The 16,752-nt window shown below is 35.0% G+C and overlaps 1 protein-coding gene across 19 annotated transcripts in view; it reads right to left on the reverse strand.

The window, feature by feature from the left end:
- Nucleotides 1-16,752, reverse strand: part of CACNA1D (calcium voltage-gated channel subunit alpha1 D) — a 188,890-nt gene that overhangs the window by 40,931 nt on the left and 131,207 nt on the right. For 9 of the 19 annotated variants that reach the window (XM_040568759.1, XM_040568765.1, XM_040568763.1 and 6 more), the window contains 6 exons: nucleotides 16,584-16,730; nucleotides 15,614-15,815; nucleotides 13,992-14,150; nucleotides 12,555-12,665; nucleotides 6,765-6,848; nucleotides 6,355-6,438 (listed from right to left, as the gene is read on the reverse strand). In XM_040568759.1, the coding sequence (XP_040424693.1) occupies nucleotides 6,355-6,438; nucleotides 6,765-6,848; nucleotides 12,555-12,665; nucleotides 13,992-14,150; nucleotides 15,614-15,815; nucleotides 16,584-16,730 (787 nt within the window). The remainder of the gene's footprint in view (nucleotides 1-6,354; nucleotides 6,439-6,764; nucleotides 6,849-12,554; nucleotides 12,666-13,991; nucleotides 14,151-15,613; nucleotides 15,816-16,583; nucleotides 16,731-16,752) is intronic. The other 10 variants (XM_040568772.1, XM_040568770.1, XM_040568771.1 and 7 more) reach the window with 2 other exon arrangements.

Consider the following 16,752-nt stretch of genomic DNA (forward strand, 5'->3'; position numbering starts at 1 on the left):
AGACTGGCTTAATTATTCTCCTTTCTGTCAGCCATGTGCCAGCTACACTGAGAGCCTAGTTCAGCAAAGCACCTCATCTCTCTGTAAATTTAAGCCACTTCTTAAATACTTCAAATAGACTCTAAATCAGTAATATATATTTATTTTTCTTAATCACAGCTTAATACAGCAGTTTTCTTCCCAAAATAATCCTAACCCTCAAAAAAAGATTAACCAATGATCAGCCAAAATTTCTGATTCACTAATTAAAATATTTGCAACCTGCTGGTATTTATTGCTGCTTACAAAAAATTTAGCACGTTTCCTAAACTGTAACTCCTCTTTCCATCTCTTCATATTGCAACTAAAGCTCCAAATAAACATCCTAACTTTGGAAAAGCTTCAATGTCAAAACTGTGATCAGTGTGAAACTGATTGCATCATGCATTGGAAGCAAACCATAGTGCTGTGTTTAAGGAAAAAATAAAAATAAAATAATAGTTTAAAAAAAAACATGGTGCAAAACTGTGGATGTTAGTAGGCAGTTCTGATCAAATATTTCTTTTTATATTTTGTGCCAAAGTGTACTACAGTATGCAAAGCAAATTAACACATAATGATGATGGAATCACAATTGCAAATATAGCAGGAAATATGCAAATGACAAATACATACAATGACAGTAACATACACAGGAAAGCATTCAGGTTGCCAAAATATCTTCAGAAACATGTAGTGTATGTGCACCTACGTATGTACACGATTCCTTCAGAGAATAATTACTGGGATTCAAATTTGCTACTAAGTAATTAGTAGTAATTCTTATCACTCTCTGTATTCATGTTCAACATGAATCAAACGCCCATATGCAGTAAAAACTTTGAGTCAATGTGAAGAACCCCAAGATAGTAGATTAAGAAGCATATTTTCCTCGTTTCCTAGAGTATTTAACACTCTAAATTCGTAACATCTGTTGATGACATGGGATACTGTTCTCATAACAGTCCAAAAAATATTCAGTTGTACAATAACTAAATTGTCAGTATTAACATCTTCATGGAAGCAATTCCAAAACCGGAATCCAGAATCTCTTACAGGAGGTGGATGTGAGTTATGCAAGAGCGAGCCCCAGCCGTCCCAGCAGACACTCCACAAGCAGCCTAGCAAACAAAAAGTCTCCCACTGTCCTCAAGTCAGTGTTACACACTGCATAGTGCTGAAATGGTGACAATTTGGCTCCTTCCTGCCAAATGAAAGAATATCTGATTCTGGTTTTGCAAGAGACATTTTTTGGTCGATCTTGTTGCTACTAACCACTGTTAGCTGTTACGGTAGTGTAAGCATTGAGTAAGTCTCACATGTTTACAGTGTTGAGCTCCATATGAATAGATCTTTCTGAGGAGCTCAGGAGGAAGATATCAATGCTCTTCTTTGAAGTCCTGCTTCAGCAAAGAACCTGAATCTTACTGAACTTGAAGCATAAGATTAGGTTCACAGGGGCTGCATAAAACATTTTCACAAATGAAAAGGAAAGTGAACTCTCCGTCATTTTCTTGACATTTTGGCAGCACATGAATGGTAAAAGAAATGTAAAAAAAAAATGTGAATCAAAACCTCTGAATCTACTACTGTATATCAGTGTGATCATGCCTTTAAGTCATCCAGTGCTGGTCATCCAAATGGTTTCTGAACCATCAAATATGAAGATAATTTTTGTACAGTCAGACCAGGTTGAACCATGCCTATTATTTCCATTTAAGAGCTTATTCATTTACTCGGAATTTATTTCCACTTATTTCTCTCTCATTGCTTTAAGTTAAGGATGTTCATCTCCCAGAATGGGCTGACCACATATTGAGTCTCACAACCACCACCCTGTTTTTTTTTTTTCTTTTTTTAAGTTAAAAGGAACCATTTTTATGACCACACAAGATCTTGTGTGTCATGTGAATTTTTTTAAAAACAAAAGGTTACAAAAAAGCCAAAGTAATTATATAGATTTTAGTAGTGCTTTTAAATTTTGTATTTCTATTCCATATATATATTTACTTATATATACTTGCCTCTAAAAATTTCTAAAAATAAAATGAGCATGAAAACCAATTAGGCTCATAAAGAGAACTGGTTAAAGGAAAGGATATTAAATGACAAAGTGAAAAAAAAAATCATAGAAAATAGTGTGTTGCCAAAATATATGTTGCTCTGAGGTGGTTCATTTCTGGAGCCGGTCAATGATCCAGTCCTTGAGGATGCTAAGCAGTCCTGTAAATTGCTGAACACCTTAAATACACTGATTTCCATGGGCACTGAGATATTCAAAGCACAGTAATTTCCTGGATAGCATGTAAATGAGAGGTTACTGGATCAGAAGAATCAGCCTCAGGGCACCATACACATTATCATAAAATTTCAAAAAAAATAAGAAAAGGAACAGCAAAATAAAAAGAACACAATTTCCAAAACCTAATACTGAAATCAAGGAGATATGTAACTAGAAAGTCTAACCCACTCACTTGAAAAAAAACTGGGTCAGATGCAATATTGTTAAAGTTGCTGGCCTTTGGAATTAGTCTGAACGTATACAGCTAAAATGTCACAATGAGGTCAAGTTGTTCCCACCGCATGAGGCAATTATGTACGCAAATCAATAAGAATGTTTAATTAATCTCAAGTCTCTGTACGTTATTTTAGGTATTCACATCTTTTGAAATCTTCATTTATACCAACCAACTAAGAGGGCTGCAACTTGATCAATTACAACAGCAACAAGATCCGGGTTTACATCAGTGCTAGCAGATTACACTGTTTCAGACCAGCCCTCAAACAAGGCTGAGCTTCCTCGGTTTAAGTAGTTTCTCTACTGGGAATTTTTACAGGTGCCATTTCAATGGTGCCTGAAATCCCATTGAAAACAAAGCCTTGTTAGCATCTTAGCAGAGCTGTGGATTTCCCAGGATCACTGTCATTGTTAGATAAAAGTACGGATGGAATAGTATATTTCCAAATGCTGAAGAAAATACTGAGAAAGAGATTCTAAAACACTAAATTTGTATTACACAAACTGACACAAAACTAATGAAGTAGGAATAATTCAATAGAATCAAAACAATAAAAGTCATTAAAGAAAGTTCCCTGGACACTGCAGTACACACTGTTTCATGCTGAAAATGGGAAATCAAGCCCAGAATTATATTGAAACTGAAACACATTCATCACTTGCACAAACAAAGCACAAAAAAAAAGTGAAAAAAGACCAGAAACAGACAATACTTAGTACACAAACAGTCTGCTGTGCAGTGCTCAAAGACCTCAAAGGTAAGCCTTTTGTCTGGTGAGTATAGTATGAAAAAGTAAGAAATGCAGTGCTAATTCTTGACTGTGGGGTGTACTGTAGCTGAAGATCACTACTTGATCTCCAGAGCAGTTTCAAGGCAACAGAGTGAATCACTAAAAAGTCCGTGTTCATCACAGCTGAAAGCTCAGCAGTGATCAGTTACAAGTAATGCTGTCAAATTAACACTGTCCATACAGCAATAAATGCAGGGACATCTATAATTGCAAAGGTACATTTTGAGCTATTTTTCAATGTCTTCACAAGTAAGGACATTAGGGACAGCAGTTCTTAATGAGTAGGAGTACCACTCCTTCATTTTCTTTCCAGTGATGCAGTCAGTCATGAGACTCAAGATCAACTTAACATAAAATCAGTAAATAAAATTTAAGGTGAATCAGGCTTAAAATTATTTTGATTGTGATTATTCTTTGAGCTGGCTGTATGTGGAATTTGCAGCTGTATAAAGGAATTTGAAGTCCTTAGTGAGATAATAAACTGCATGTGCACTTGAAGGCATTCTGCCATCTTAAAAATAAATAAATAAAAGAATACATTTGTTTTCTATATTTGTGTGAAAAGTATTTATAATATGTATTATTATGCTTACCAAATAGACTAGAACCTAAGAAGTTTAAAAACTATGCACATCACTGTTTCTCAGCAGCAGCTATTGCAGTTAATTGATGTTATCGAGGCCAAAGCTAATACGAACCGAAGGGAGACCTGTATGGGCACAGTATGAGAACTGTCTCCTTTGGCAAGCAGCCATATCCTTTCTTGTCTACTCACTTCTGCCTCACCAAGGCCCACACTTTTGCCAGTAGCCTGTGCTCAGCACCTGATCCAGGCAACTGTGAAGCCCCTGGTCACTTGTGGAAGCAGAGCTCGCAGAGCTATCAGTAGGAAGAAGGGCTGTGGGTGAAGGCTGTGTAAACTCACAGGGATGCCAAAAGTAATCTTCATCAAACCAAAGGAACCAAAACAAACCATCGAAACAAAACCTCAGTCTAGACCAGCCCAAGAAATCCATGCTCCTGGTCGGGTGGTTTACAGATCACTGATCTGAACAAAGCATTTTAGTTTCATTTTGTTTTGTTTTCTCCTCATCCTTGAATGCCTGGAACAGATCACAGCCTTTTCAAACACGGTTTCTACTCCATGTTCCTCAGCAACCTTTTTACTCTGGTATTCACAGTTCCAAAATTAAGTTACTGTCTAACTGAAGATCAGGGTATCATTTCTGCTATTCACTGGAACAGTGTGATCCTAAGAATCTGGTTCCTGGCATGAACCACTTTGAAAAATATATTTTAATATGTCTTTTCTCTGAGAAACTGTTTCAATTAAATGGCAGTGATAGCCACAGAAAGGATAGCCAACTTTAAAAAACAAACAAACAAAACATACAGCATATATTTATTCTTTGAATGCTTTTTAGTTAAGTTAAAATCTGGGCTTTACAGAAGTGCTATATAGTGTTAGGGCTTTGCTCTCTACTTTCTTTTGATAAAAATGTATCTAGAACCAAACTGTGAACACTCTTAGCAGACTCTTTTTTTGATTTGGTAACTGTATGCAATGCATAGGGCTTAAGAGCCACTGTACACTGGCCCCCACTAAGACTTTGGGTATATCACAACTTTTCTGCCTTGCTTCTCTCAAATATAAGCTAGAGATATTGCAATTATATTCACCACTTAAGAGTATTTACTGAAAATTTAAAGTTTTTTCAAAGATGTTGCATAATAACTATCCCTACTGAAAAGAGAGCATTTGGGTAAGTAATAAAATCTAACAGAGAAAAAAAAAAAGAAAGAAAAAAAAGAAAGGTATCTAGCAAGTAGCTTACTAGATCAATTATATGAGAAAAGGAATGTTTTTAGCCAGCTCATAAAGTGGGACTGATGCACAGAAATATGCAATCTTCAATTAAGATAATACCAAGAAACCACTTATATCTACATCTTTCTCTGATTAATCTGTTCTTTGATAGCTGTGAACGTTGGGGACCTGCATCTTCATGGGTATTTGTGGATAATTTTGTTCTCAGCTCGCCAAGCAGACAGGATCTCCAGCAGGTGTAATATGCTAACTACACGTGCTGAGTCTGTGCACTCATTGAGCATTTTTGCTTGCTGAGTTGGATACAAGTCTCACTATCTTCAGTCTCCCTTTTTGAGCTCTTAACAAGCACTAAAGAGAACAGGCATTTTCCACTGAAATTTCATTTTGACTAAAGAAACATGTAAGTATGGACAGCATTTACTCCAGAGCTGTTCTGTGTTTTCTTATCTTTCATTTATCTTTTTCGTCATACAGCTTTCCTTGTTAAAACCAGCAAGTCATATAGAAAATAAGAAAAAATCACAATTTCCCTATCTTTTTGTTGTCCAAATACCTATACATGTAGTGGCCATTAATCAAAATTTTGGTGAAAAGATGGAGTCTTCAAATAATTTTAAGAGTAAATTGAATTTCAAAACATTTACTGCAGTATTGGAAAAGGAAAAAAAAAGGGGGAGAGGGGAATAAACATTTTCCATGGCATGGAAGTTCTTATTTTCTCTGTGTACCTTTCTTCCACTACCTCATGAGACCTAGATGCTAAAACCACTTTATAAAACATACCTCCCATGGGAAAAATAAAAAATAAAAAATTGTTGTTAAGCTAAGCCATTAAAGCAACTTACAGATACTTAAATTATCTGAGTCAAGCTACATACAAAAATCATTGGGCTTCAGATAAAATAGCAATTGAGTCTTCATTTCTTTTTTATATATAAAATGTTTAAAATATTTTCTGAATACAAATAGAAAGATATAATTCCATTGTTTCACTATACTGTGTGCACGTGCAGTTTTACGGGTTTATAGTTCTATAATAACAGCTTGTATGAACATCTATGTCAATATTTTGGTCTTCAATTTCAGGATAAAGCATACTTTTGTTAAAAAAGAGAATTTGGGGGTATAAAGTTTACATTTTCTGTATTTCTTGATGACAGCAATTACTTTTTAGTGCATGAACAGTTGCTACTTACATTAACTTCTGTTATAGCAATATCAACGACGCTACCAACAACAATTAAGGCATCAAAAGTGTTCCATGCATCAGTGAAATAGTGCTGTTAGGACAAGCATTCAGCAGAAAGAGAGCAAGAGAAAAACACAAACAGAAAAAGAGAAGAAAAGGACAGTGTTATAACACAGAAACACTCTAGGCTTCTCTGATGTACCACTATACAATCTTTCCCTTTTCTTAGCTAAAAAAATTGGTAGAAAAAAAAAAGGCTATTTATTTCCCATATCAACATAATTGACCTATGACTGGTCTGTACTCAAACTTTAGAAACATCAGATCAAAATCTGTGACTTGTCCAGATGATGGAAATAGTGGGGAGACAGAGAAAGAGAAGTAGGGACTGGGGAAAGTAAGCTGGGGTATACTCACATCAGCTTCACTGAGAACGACGTCTACTATGCTGCCAATAACGATGAGGGAGTCAAACGTATTCCAGGCATCACTAAAATAGCCCTGAACAGAGCAGGCAGGGTGCAAACGTTTGTGATTACACATGAAATGTCAAATATTTGTATACTTCTGTTTAGTTTTGCATAAACAGAAATTAGTTAAACAAAACCTGTGATCTAATGAGAAAACAAAACAAAACAAACAATATTGCCTACTGAAGGAAAAGCAACATATGTGTGCATGTGTGCATGTGTGTATATATATATACATGTTATATATATACATGTACAGACACACACACAGACACACGCGCGCACTACACATGCATAACGCACCATCAGATAAGCACGACTTTGGCAAGCAAGCCATCATCCAAAACTGTTGTCTGGGACTCACCAGCAAGGCTGAAAAATTCTAACATATATAACCTAACAAGCACAACAAAATCCCTTTAACCAGATTTCTACAGGACCAAGCCAATTGAAACCTCCTTAGCATTAATGACTTTGTGATAGTCCTACCTAGGTAACTGGTAAAAAATATTTAAGTGTCATCACTGTTTATGAATGCACAATTATTATTAAAGTAAAACTGTGCAATAAAATATTGCAGAACTGACTTAATCTTCTATTTCAGACCTGATGACCTCTTGAGGTCCCTTCCAACCCTTACAATTCTGTGATTCTGATTCTATTCATAAAGAAGGTTTAATATAGAAACCTACATTTGCTGTTAGGGCCTGATTCTGTAACCCGTGCTAGGAAGCACAGCACCTTGAACAAGTTCTTAAGGCTTTTAATGCAGCCAGTCCAACGTCTGAAAATTCATTTTCATAAATCATTTAGTCACCCTTCTGACATTTATGCCCTTAAATATATTCCCTTATGGATATGTTAGTAGCCCACTGCTGCAAATTGTTATAAACTACTATCTTCCAGCAAGAACCCCAATTACTGTCTACTGTCTACTGCAATCAAAACTGCATGTTTGTGCAAAAAGATATTTGGGAAGAAATCTGGAGGTGGGTTACAGGATCGTCCGTCACTGGGAACAAATCAAGATGTATTATGCTGCTGAAGGTAACTCTATGGATACAAGGTACGTAGGTTTCCTACAGCACATGGATTTTGCCTAGTTATTACAGAAATTCAGAATTGCACAAGTTACTGAACTCATCCTTTCTGTCATTCAGATATAATGACTTATGAGTCTATCATGACTAAGGATTGTACGTTATATTGCAAAGGCTGCAGTGTACATGTTGTACATGTGCATTCTGCTTCCAGGTAATTCATTTTAAAGTAGTAACTTGTTAGTTGCTGTTGCAGTTCTAAAAAGTTAATTTAGCAAAAAGTTGAAAATAACAAGTATGCTGATCTTACCTGATGTCTAGTTTCACTTATTATTATGCTACTTGCTATAAGATAATGTTTTAGTTGAGTAGTTTAAGTTGTTATGTATGTTTTTACCATAGAAAAGAAAAATCAGAAAGAATTTTTTTTATTTCTTTTTTTTAGAAGTGGACAATATTTTTCTAAACATTTTAAACTGTTAGGACTTCTGGTAACTTTTCACTTTAAAAGTTACACCTGAGTACATGATGATTCAAAAAAGTGAACGTTAAATTTGCTCTTAGAAACTATGGAAGAGCTGCCACAGAAGATGACAGCTCTATAGAGTATTCTGGGAGAGAAAGCACTGAGCAGATTCGGGAAAGCCTCCTTACATTTCTAAGGCTACTCTTTGCTCCCAGAAATACTGTACTTATTAACACTACTCCATTTTAAATTTTAGCTCCTTTATAAAGAGAATTGCTATAATCATTCCTTCATTTAAGGAAGGAGCCGTAGGAGGAAAATCCGTCAGAGAATGATTATCTCTACAACCCATTGTGGCACATGATTTCTTTCTCTGGGATTAATCATCAATTCCAGTCTTGAGGCAAAAGGCAGCATTCATGGATTTGGCTTCCTGAACAAACACATCCACATCTGAGAGCTCCTCCACAACTCCCTGTCACTCCTTTATCCATCCCACCTCACCAAAACAAACCATTCCCAAAGTCCTGCTAAACTTCATGTTCAACCATCTAAAGTTACTGAGATTTATAATCCTGAAGAGATTAGCAGCTGCCAGCTAAAAGCAGCAGCTATATTCTCATGACATTCTTCCTGGTCATTTATATGCCTTACTTCTCTTATTTAAAAGAAATATCCTTCTTGATTTTAACCTAATTTTATATACATACATATTTAAAAGACTACTGGCAAACAGCGAAATGATAATCAGCACAATCCTGAGGTGTGCTATCCATCTTCACCTACAAAGCAACCAAAAAAGGTTCTCCAAATAAAGGTTAATTTCAGCTATAGTAAAAGTGACTTGACTAGACATGCTACAATATAAAGCACTTAAATAACAAATTCACATTTTAATTCAATACTGCTAAAATACTTTAAACATTAATTTTATGAAACCTTTTCCATCAGTATAGACAAATATTGTTCAAAGTAATATGTAAAGCAAAAGCATACAAACAAAAAAAAAAGAAAATAAAGATGATTTTGGAAAAGGGAGGAATGGACAAGTCACAGCAAATAAACATCATGCAAATAAGTTGTTTTCACCACTGCAATGACCCAAAATCAATTCACTTACTAGCCATCTTTCCTTTTTTCTTACAAAAATCTGATGTAAAATGACATGGAAAATCATTACAAGTTTAAGTAACAGCTGACTATCATGAAGCTGAACATACGGTATGTGTTGGTGCATAGTTTTAGATTTCATTACTATATTTTGTTTTGTAATGTACTGACCATACTAAGTAACAGACTTTAGCGTATGCGGAGAACAACATGGAGAAAAATATGCCTGCTCTTTTACCTTATATTGTGAAAAATTTATTCATTTAGAAATGCTTAAGGATAAATCACAAATTCTGGGGAATATGTAGGCATAGCGAATTAACACAGAAATATGTTTCTATCGGTTTATCACATAAATATTTTAGTCCTTATAGTACTCTATTGAAAAGTTTAGGGCCTCATTCTGCAAAGTACTGTGTGTTCCCAGTCAACAAGTGTGCCAGGCACTCAGCGTCACCTTTAATATCTATCACTTATCCAAGTTTTATATACTTCAGAGTTGGAAGGTAGTCTGCAGTACCTTAGTTTTATACAACACAGTATCACAGTAGGAGTACCAATAATTTGTAATTGCCCTAGGTTGGCAGCAACACCAAAAGCAAAGATTACACTTTTTACAGGATTTTTGTCAGTGTTATTAAGGGGACACTGTCAAGAAGATCAGATAAAAACTAACACATTCTTATCCATTCTTCTTTTTACACATAGGGTAATGGAGTTTTTATTTGATGCTTTAAGCAACTTTGAAATAATTTATAAAAAGCAAAAAATTAATAAATAACATTATCCATTCTGCTAGACTAGACCAGGTAACCCAATGGTGACACAAACAAAGGAAATGAATCAGTCGTTTCCCAAAAAACATTAAGCAAAATTTTAGGCTTGGCTTCAGATTGTTCCTACGATGACATTTTTAATATTAGTTAAAACAATTCATTTTTGTTTTAAATATGTATCTAGTTTAAAATTTAGATTGCAAAGAGACGTTCACATTCTGCTTAAGGCTGCTAGCTCATTTACAGTTATTAACAAACAAAGTAATCTATGTTGCCACTAAATGATTTCATATAGAGTAGTTGAAAAAAAAGGTTTCAACCTTCAAGGAACAACCTTAAAGATATTTAACTCTTTTCCCTTTGTGCTAATTAATATCTGCCAGATGTGATTAATATCATGGCCATTTAACCTTGTCCTGCTAATTAACAAATTTTAGGTCTTCTGTTTCTACAAGGTAAGGAAAGTCAGGAAACGAGGACCTGTCACTGACAGTGGATTCCCTTCAAACTCTCAGTTTTCAGACCCAGGGAACCATTACAGTAAAAACATCCAATCAGACAGAAAGCGTGTTGCAACAGTTAGAACCCAAATTGTACAAAGTCTTAGAGACCACTATTAAGACACTGCTTTCAATAATGAGTAGGAAGTCCATAATACAAATGAAGAACTGTGATTTGTACGCTCATGATCAGACCACTAGGTTTTGTATTTTAGCTGCTATTGCTGACTATAGGCACAAGTGTATGGTGAACCACACAAGAATTCACAATCTTTTTTCAAAGAGCAGATGATAAAATGCAGCAAAGTCTTCTCAAAATCCACTGTGTAACAAGGATATAGTACAGGAAATACATATCAAGAAATACAATCAGCATACTCATGGCACTGTGGTCTACATAACTATCCCCTCTGGGGCTTCATATTGTGTTAGTTTTGATGTGAAATCCTTAGCATTTAAATAAGATAGGCGACAAAAAATAAATTCACACAAATAAATTCATTAGAAACGTACAATCGACTGGACAGTGCAGAGCAAGACCATGGGAGAGTGGGTAAACTGTCACCCAGAACTCCACACTTCAGATCTCAATGCCTGACCTCAAGTGATATAGAATTCATTTACATCTTCAGGCGAATATAAGCTAGCCTTAAATCAAGTAGCTCAGGCTACACAGCAGAGCTCGTGGCTAAATGCTACTGAATAAATATCCTTGAAATGCTGGGAAGTAGTTATGCACCTACCCCACACTAAGCTCTGAGCTGCCATGGCTATGTTGCTGCCTCAGAGCTAGTTTGTTTAAAACAAAAATTTTGCTTTAAGTTTTTTTAAGATTGCCCACACAGAATACAATCATCCAGTTCACTACTTAAAACAAAGGAAGTGCAGTTTACATTCAATTACAGATACAGATGTCCTGGGTACTTTAAAAGAAGGGCAATGGAAAATGAAAAGTACCAGCCTTAGATGGTGAGATCAGGAAACCTCAAATGGCATGACTGACTTCCTTCAAATTCCACGTATATTGAGTGACCGCACTTCACTTATTTACATAGATATGACACCAGAATTAGTATTGATTTCATTGTAATGAAAACAAAATTTAGTTTAGCCTGTCATTACCTTTTGCACTGTCATTAATGGTGTATTAGAACTGAACATACAAGACTGCATGAACTGTCACAATCTAAGTTTCTTTTTTTTTAAAGTCAATATTAATTCTTATCAGTGTCTCTTGCAAATCTACATTTGAAGATGTGTCTGCATTACTTATTTTGACAGTGTCCCTTTAAGGCAAGGAATCCAAACTGCTCAGTGTGGGGCCCTCTACCAAATGGTGTGTGCATATAACTGAAAACATTAAAATCTAAAAAGGCTATTGAATGTTCCAGTTATTTCTGTGTATGTTTGTAGTACCTGGCTATATTTTTAAAAGTAAGGAAATAATTTTGCGTTTTGAAAAGGATATATATCATAACATACAGGTCTTTACTGGAGGTTAACTTGGTTTAAGGTTATGAATGTAGTACTATGAATAGGAGATGTGGTAGAGCTTATAACAGGAAACGATTTATCTGATTTAGAAAGGGACATTTTCATTACTTCAGAATATTCCAGATTTCATCAACCACCTTGTAATGTTTGTTCCAATATATGCATTTCATTTCCTGGAGTTACTTATATACATACTATCAGATTAACATTTCAATTATGATTTCACTCATAGATAACTGTGGGAAACATGTAGGTTCCTTTTGTTCTTTGAATAATACATAGCTAGTGTGAAACTTACATTACACTTAATTCTTGTGGTGATGACCTAATTAAATCATGTCTAAAACTTACCTTGGGTTTGAATGCAATCAGTTTCAAAACCATTTCCACAGTGAACACTCCAGTGAAAACCATATTCATAATGTCCATTGCATCATTAAAGAGCTTAGACTGTCCATAGTGCTGTGAATGAAAAATATGACACATTTAAAATAAAGGTTTTAAAATAATAAATGAAAGTAAGGCAGAATACAAAAAGTTGGCAACAGTGCAGCACAGGAAAATATTTTCTAATAGTATATTTTGATTCACACCTATATACACACAAGACTAGCTGAATATCTCTGTCCAAAAATGGCTATTTAAATCTATTCTGTTCAGGCACTGAGTGGAACAAATTTGGCATTCCTCTACATCTGGGGACCCTTAAAAGGATGTTTTTGAGGAGGATTGTGTTTCTCCAAAAAAGGAGTATTAGACAAAAGCAATTCCCCAAATCTTTTAAAGATCCCCAGATCTTTCCCCGGGTTTTAAATTACATAGCTTATATCTGCTTAAATCTGCTTAATTACATAAGCTCATATCTGCTTAAAAAGCCCGCAGTATGTTAGTCACAGAAAAAACATATTGTATAGGAGTGATATATTTAAGAGCATAACAGCGCATGCAAGTTTATTGCAAAAAGTAAGTAGAATGGGTATATAGATTGGATTTGAAAGATTCTTTTTCATATCAAAATCAAGAGTACTGGGGAAAAGAAAGAAAAAACTTGGAAAAGTAGATAAGAGAAGCAGCTGGTGAAAAACAGTGGATGTAGTATGCAGGAAAAGCAGAAAAAGGTAAACATACAGACAAAAAGAGCATGTGCAAAAATACACCCAAATATATACAGACATAGAGCTAATATAAAAAAACATATTTGTATGTTTGCATCTTTATACAATTCTAGAGTTGCTTCATATATGAAGTTTTTAAACTTCTGGAGAAGATACAGACATAGGTGGTGGAAATATGGGTTAGTACATATACGAAACAAAGACAGAACAAGTACAGAAGTTACAAAGGGATGAAGTAACGCTTAAAGGCATTGAATAAAAGAATAAGATATCTTTTATTAGATAAAAGAATCTAAGGGGTTCAGAGAAACATTTGCTAACAGAGAAATGTTTGCTAACAGAATTTGGCTTTTACATTCCCTTCACATTTTCTTGCACATGGACAACCTTGGGAATAGACATTTATAAATTACATTAAATTACAATGATTAAATATAGATCAATGAGCTTCATTATGTTAGGAAGACCATCCACATAAAGCTCTTTCAGACATTTAAGAGAACTAATAAACAGATTAGCATGCATCACAGAAGAGTACTTTGATGAGAAGTTGTTTGTTTTAATTTCACTTCACAAAAAAATAGAAGTTGCCATAAATGAAAGGCATTGTATCACCCACATCTTCCCTTGCAATTCATGCAAGTGGCTTCAGAAGAGCTTCTGGTTTTCCTACCTGCATAGCCAGGCAAAGTGTGTTCAGCATGATGAGGACAAACATGATGTATTCAAATCCAGTAGAATTCACCACGTACCAGAACTTGTACTGGTAAGGATTTTTTGGAATATATCTACGAAGAGGACGTGCTTTCAAGGCATATTCCACACACTGACGCTGTAAAAGCAAGCATGTCAAAAATTGTCAGACCATACCTAACAGTGAATCAAATTGGAATATAATTAATCATAAGTACAAAGCGTTACATATAAATCTTAGAAACATGCAGTGTATCTACTTTACATAGATTTTTTATTATTAAGTACTAACAAAGTAATCAAGTAGCTTACCAATCCTCACCTATTTATTTACAACTATATCTGATCATATACACTACTCAGTTACATACAAAGAATCAAAGAGTGCTCATGGAAATTCTGAAGTGGTTCACCTTTGTACAATGTAGTAGCAGACCACAGACAATATGTATGTATATGCGTATGTATAGTATATAGTACTATGTGCACTGTATTTTATAGATACACATATCATCATACTGATACCCAGCCATCATAATACTAATGAATCATCAAGAATTCACTGTAAGGAATCTCAGTGAATAATAATAATGATGACTATTAATTAGTCTGTAAGTCACAGAATCACAGAATCGTCTAGGTTGGAAGAGACCTCCAACCTCTGTCCTAGATGATCTTGGAGGTCTCTTCCAACCTAGACGTCATGCTTCATCTTTACAGTTTTCAAACACCAGTGTAACTGCACAGTATAAAATCCTACAGTTAGCGAAACAGCTACTGGGGGGGGTGTTATTCCTATTAGTTCAGCTAAATTGCCCAGCAAAATCATGTCACATATGTAGGAACATCACAGGTTCACCTCCAACCCCATTACTACCTGAAATCTTCATATAAGCTGGACCTTCCACTAGTCTTTTGAAGAATGCTTACAAAGGCTTACTAAGGGAGTACAAAATGCAGTATGAATGCTCCCCTAGGTTTCATGCTTACCTATGTTTGAATGAATACTGCTGTGCTACAGTTGAACATGAGCACCTGAAAAATCATGACTGGTGACTGACAAGTTTCTCAGTCAAAAGATTAAACAATAAAAGGGGACAGATTTTTTTATTTGAATCTATCACCTGTGAATTTCTGAATAAATGGGAAAAAAAAAAAAGAGTAGAATGTTTTGAACACATTCACTTTCTTTGAACATTTTCAGACTATTCAGCAAGTAACTTTTATATTCTTGTTCTTACTGTATAATCTACCTCTGCCTATGGATAAACTGGCAAGTGCTTGTAGTCTTCCTAACATGACACCAAGAAGTGAGACACTAAGAAGTTAATTTAAATTATCAAGCTTAAGGTAACAACCTTCACAACAAAAAGACTGAGACGCTGGGCTTACAGGAAGAGGAACATATAGTAACCTGAATATTAATTGATAGTATTTACTAGTGCTACTTTTTTTTTTTTTTTTTAACCTAAGATATGTGTTTGATGCCCTCTTCTGGCCCAAAGCAGGAAAGAAGCTCTTTGTGCAAAAATAGTAATAACAGTAATAATAATAATAAAATAATTCTTTCAAGAACTAAAAGAGTTTATTATTTATTTTAACCTGATTTTTGTCCAGCTCACAGTTCTTATATTCTTGTTCTCCTTGTTCTTGGAATGTAACAATGACAAAACCAACAAATATGTTCATCATAAAGAAAGCAATAATGATGATATAGATGATGAAAAAAATGGATATCTCCACTCTATAGTTGTATACAGGTCCTACATTCTCGCCATTCGAATCAATAGCTTTGTACAGCAGCCTGGGGGGTGGGTAAGGGGGGGGGGCAGGGAGAAAGAAAAAGAAAAGAAAAAAGTTATCATTAAAATGGCAAAAGAGAGTAGAGCAGACTCCGAGGACAGATTTCACAAGTGGCCTCCTGTTTAGTATTATCTTTCTCTGAGTACTGGCAGCACTTACAAGCATATCAAACACAGAAGCTCACCACACAATGTTTTGTTTGGTGATTTTTGTTGTTGTTTTTGTTTGCTTCAAAATAATCAAAATAATGACCAGCTTGGTGGTTGTTTTTCCACATAATGCTGTCCTGGAAGACTACTCATTTAGGCAAATACCGAATGGTAGATTGCTCTTCCAGGGTTTCTTTATGCAGTGTACTACTTCCTAGTTTTATAGTCGATTTACTCAAACACCTAAAATTTTCATATTAGTTAGTATTATTTAAATTGCATGATGGATAAATATCAAAAAGGATTACTTCCAGTAGAATTAAAAGAATACATTATTACAGCAGAAGTAGCTGAAAGATTAGGAATCAAACAATATAAAACAAAAGATTCCATTGGTGTGAACAGGCACACACACACACAAAACTATTATATTCAGAGACTATACAGTACTTTTAAGTTAGCCTACATTGTGCTCCTGATTTTAAATTGATTTCATTTACTGAAGGTGGCCTGATTATTGCTTGACTGTTTTGTTACCCCTGAGTGCTCAGTAAATGATAGAGAGCTTTTCTGGAAAATCTGCCTCAATACTAATGTGAAAACATGGAGAATTCACTCACGCTGGCCAGCCTTCAAAAGTGGACACTGTAAAAAGGGCCATCATAGCAGACAGAACATTGTCAAAGTTGAAATCACTATTTTGCCAGACCCTCTCTTTGACCATTGGATTATCAACATCTCCATCTTTATAAACAATGTATATCCCCCTGTAGGAAAGGGAAAGAAACA

The sequence above is a fragment of the Cygnus olor genome, chromosome 10 (assembly GCF_009769625.2).
Source record: "Cygnus olor isolate bCygOlo1 chromosome 10, bCygOlo1.pri.v2, whole genome shotgun sequence".
Lineage (NCBI taxonomy): Eukaryota > Metazoa > Chordata > Aves > Anseriformes > Anatidae > Cygnus > Cygnus olor.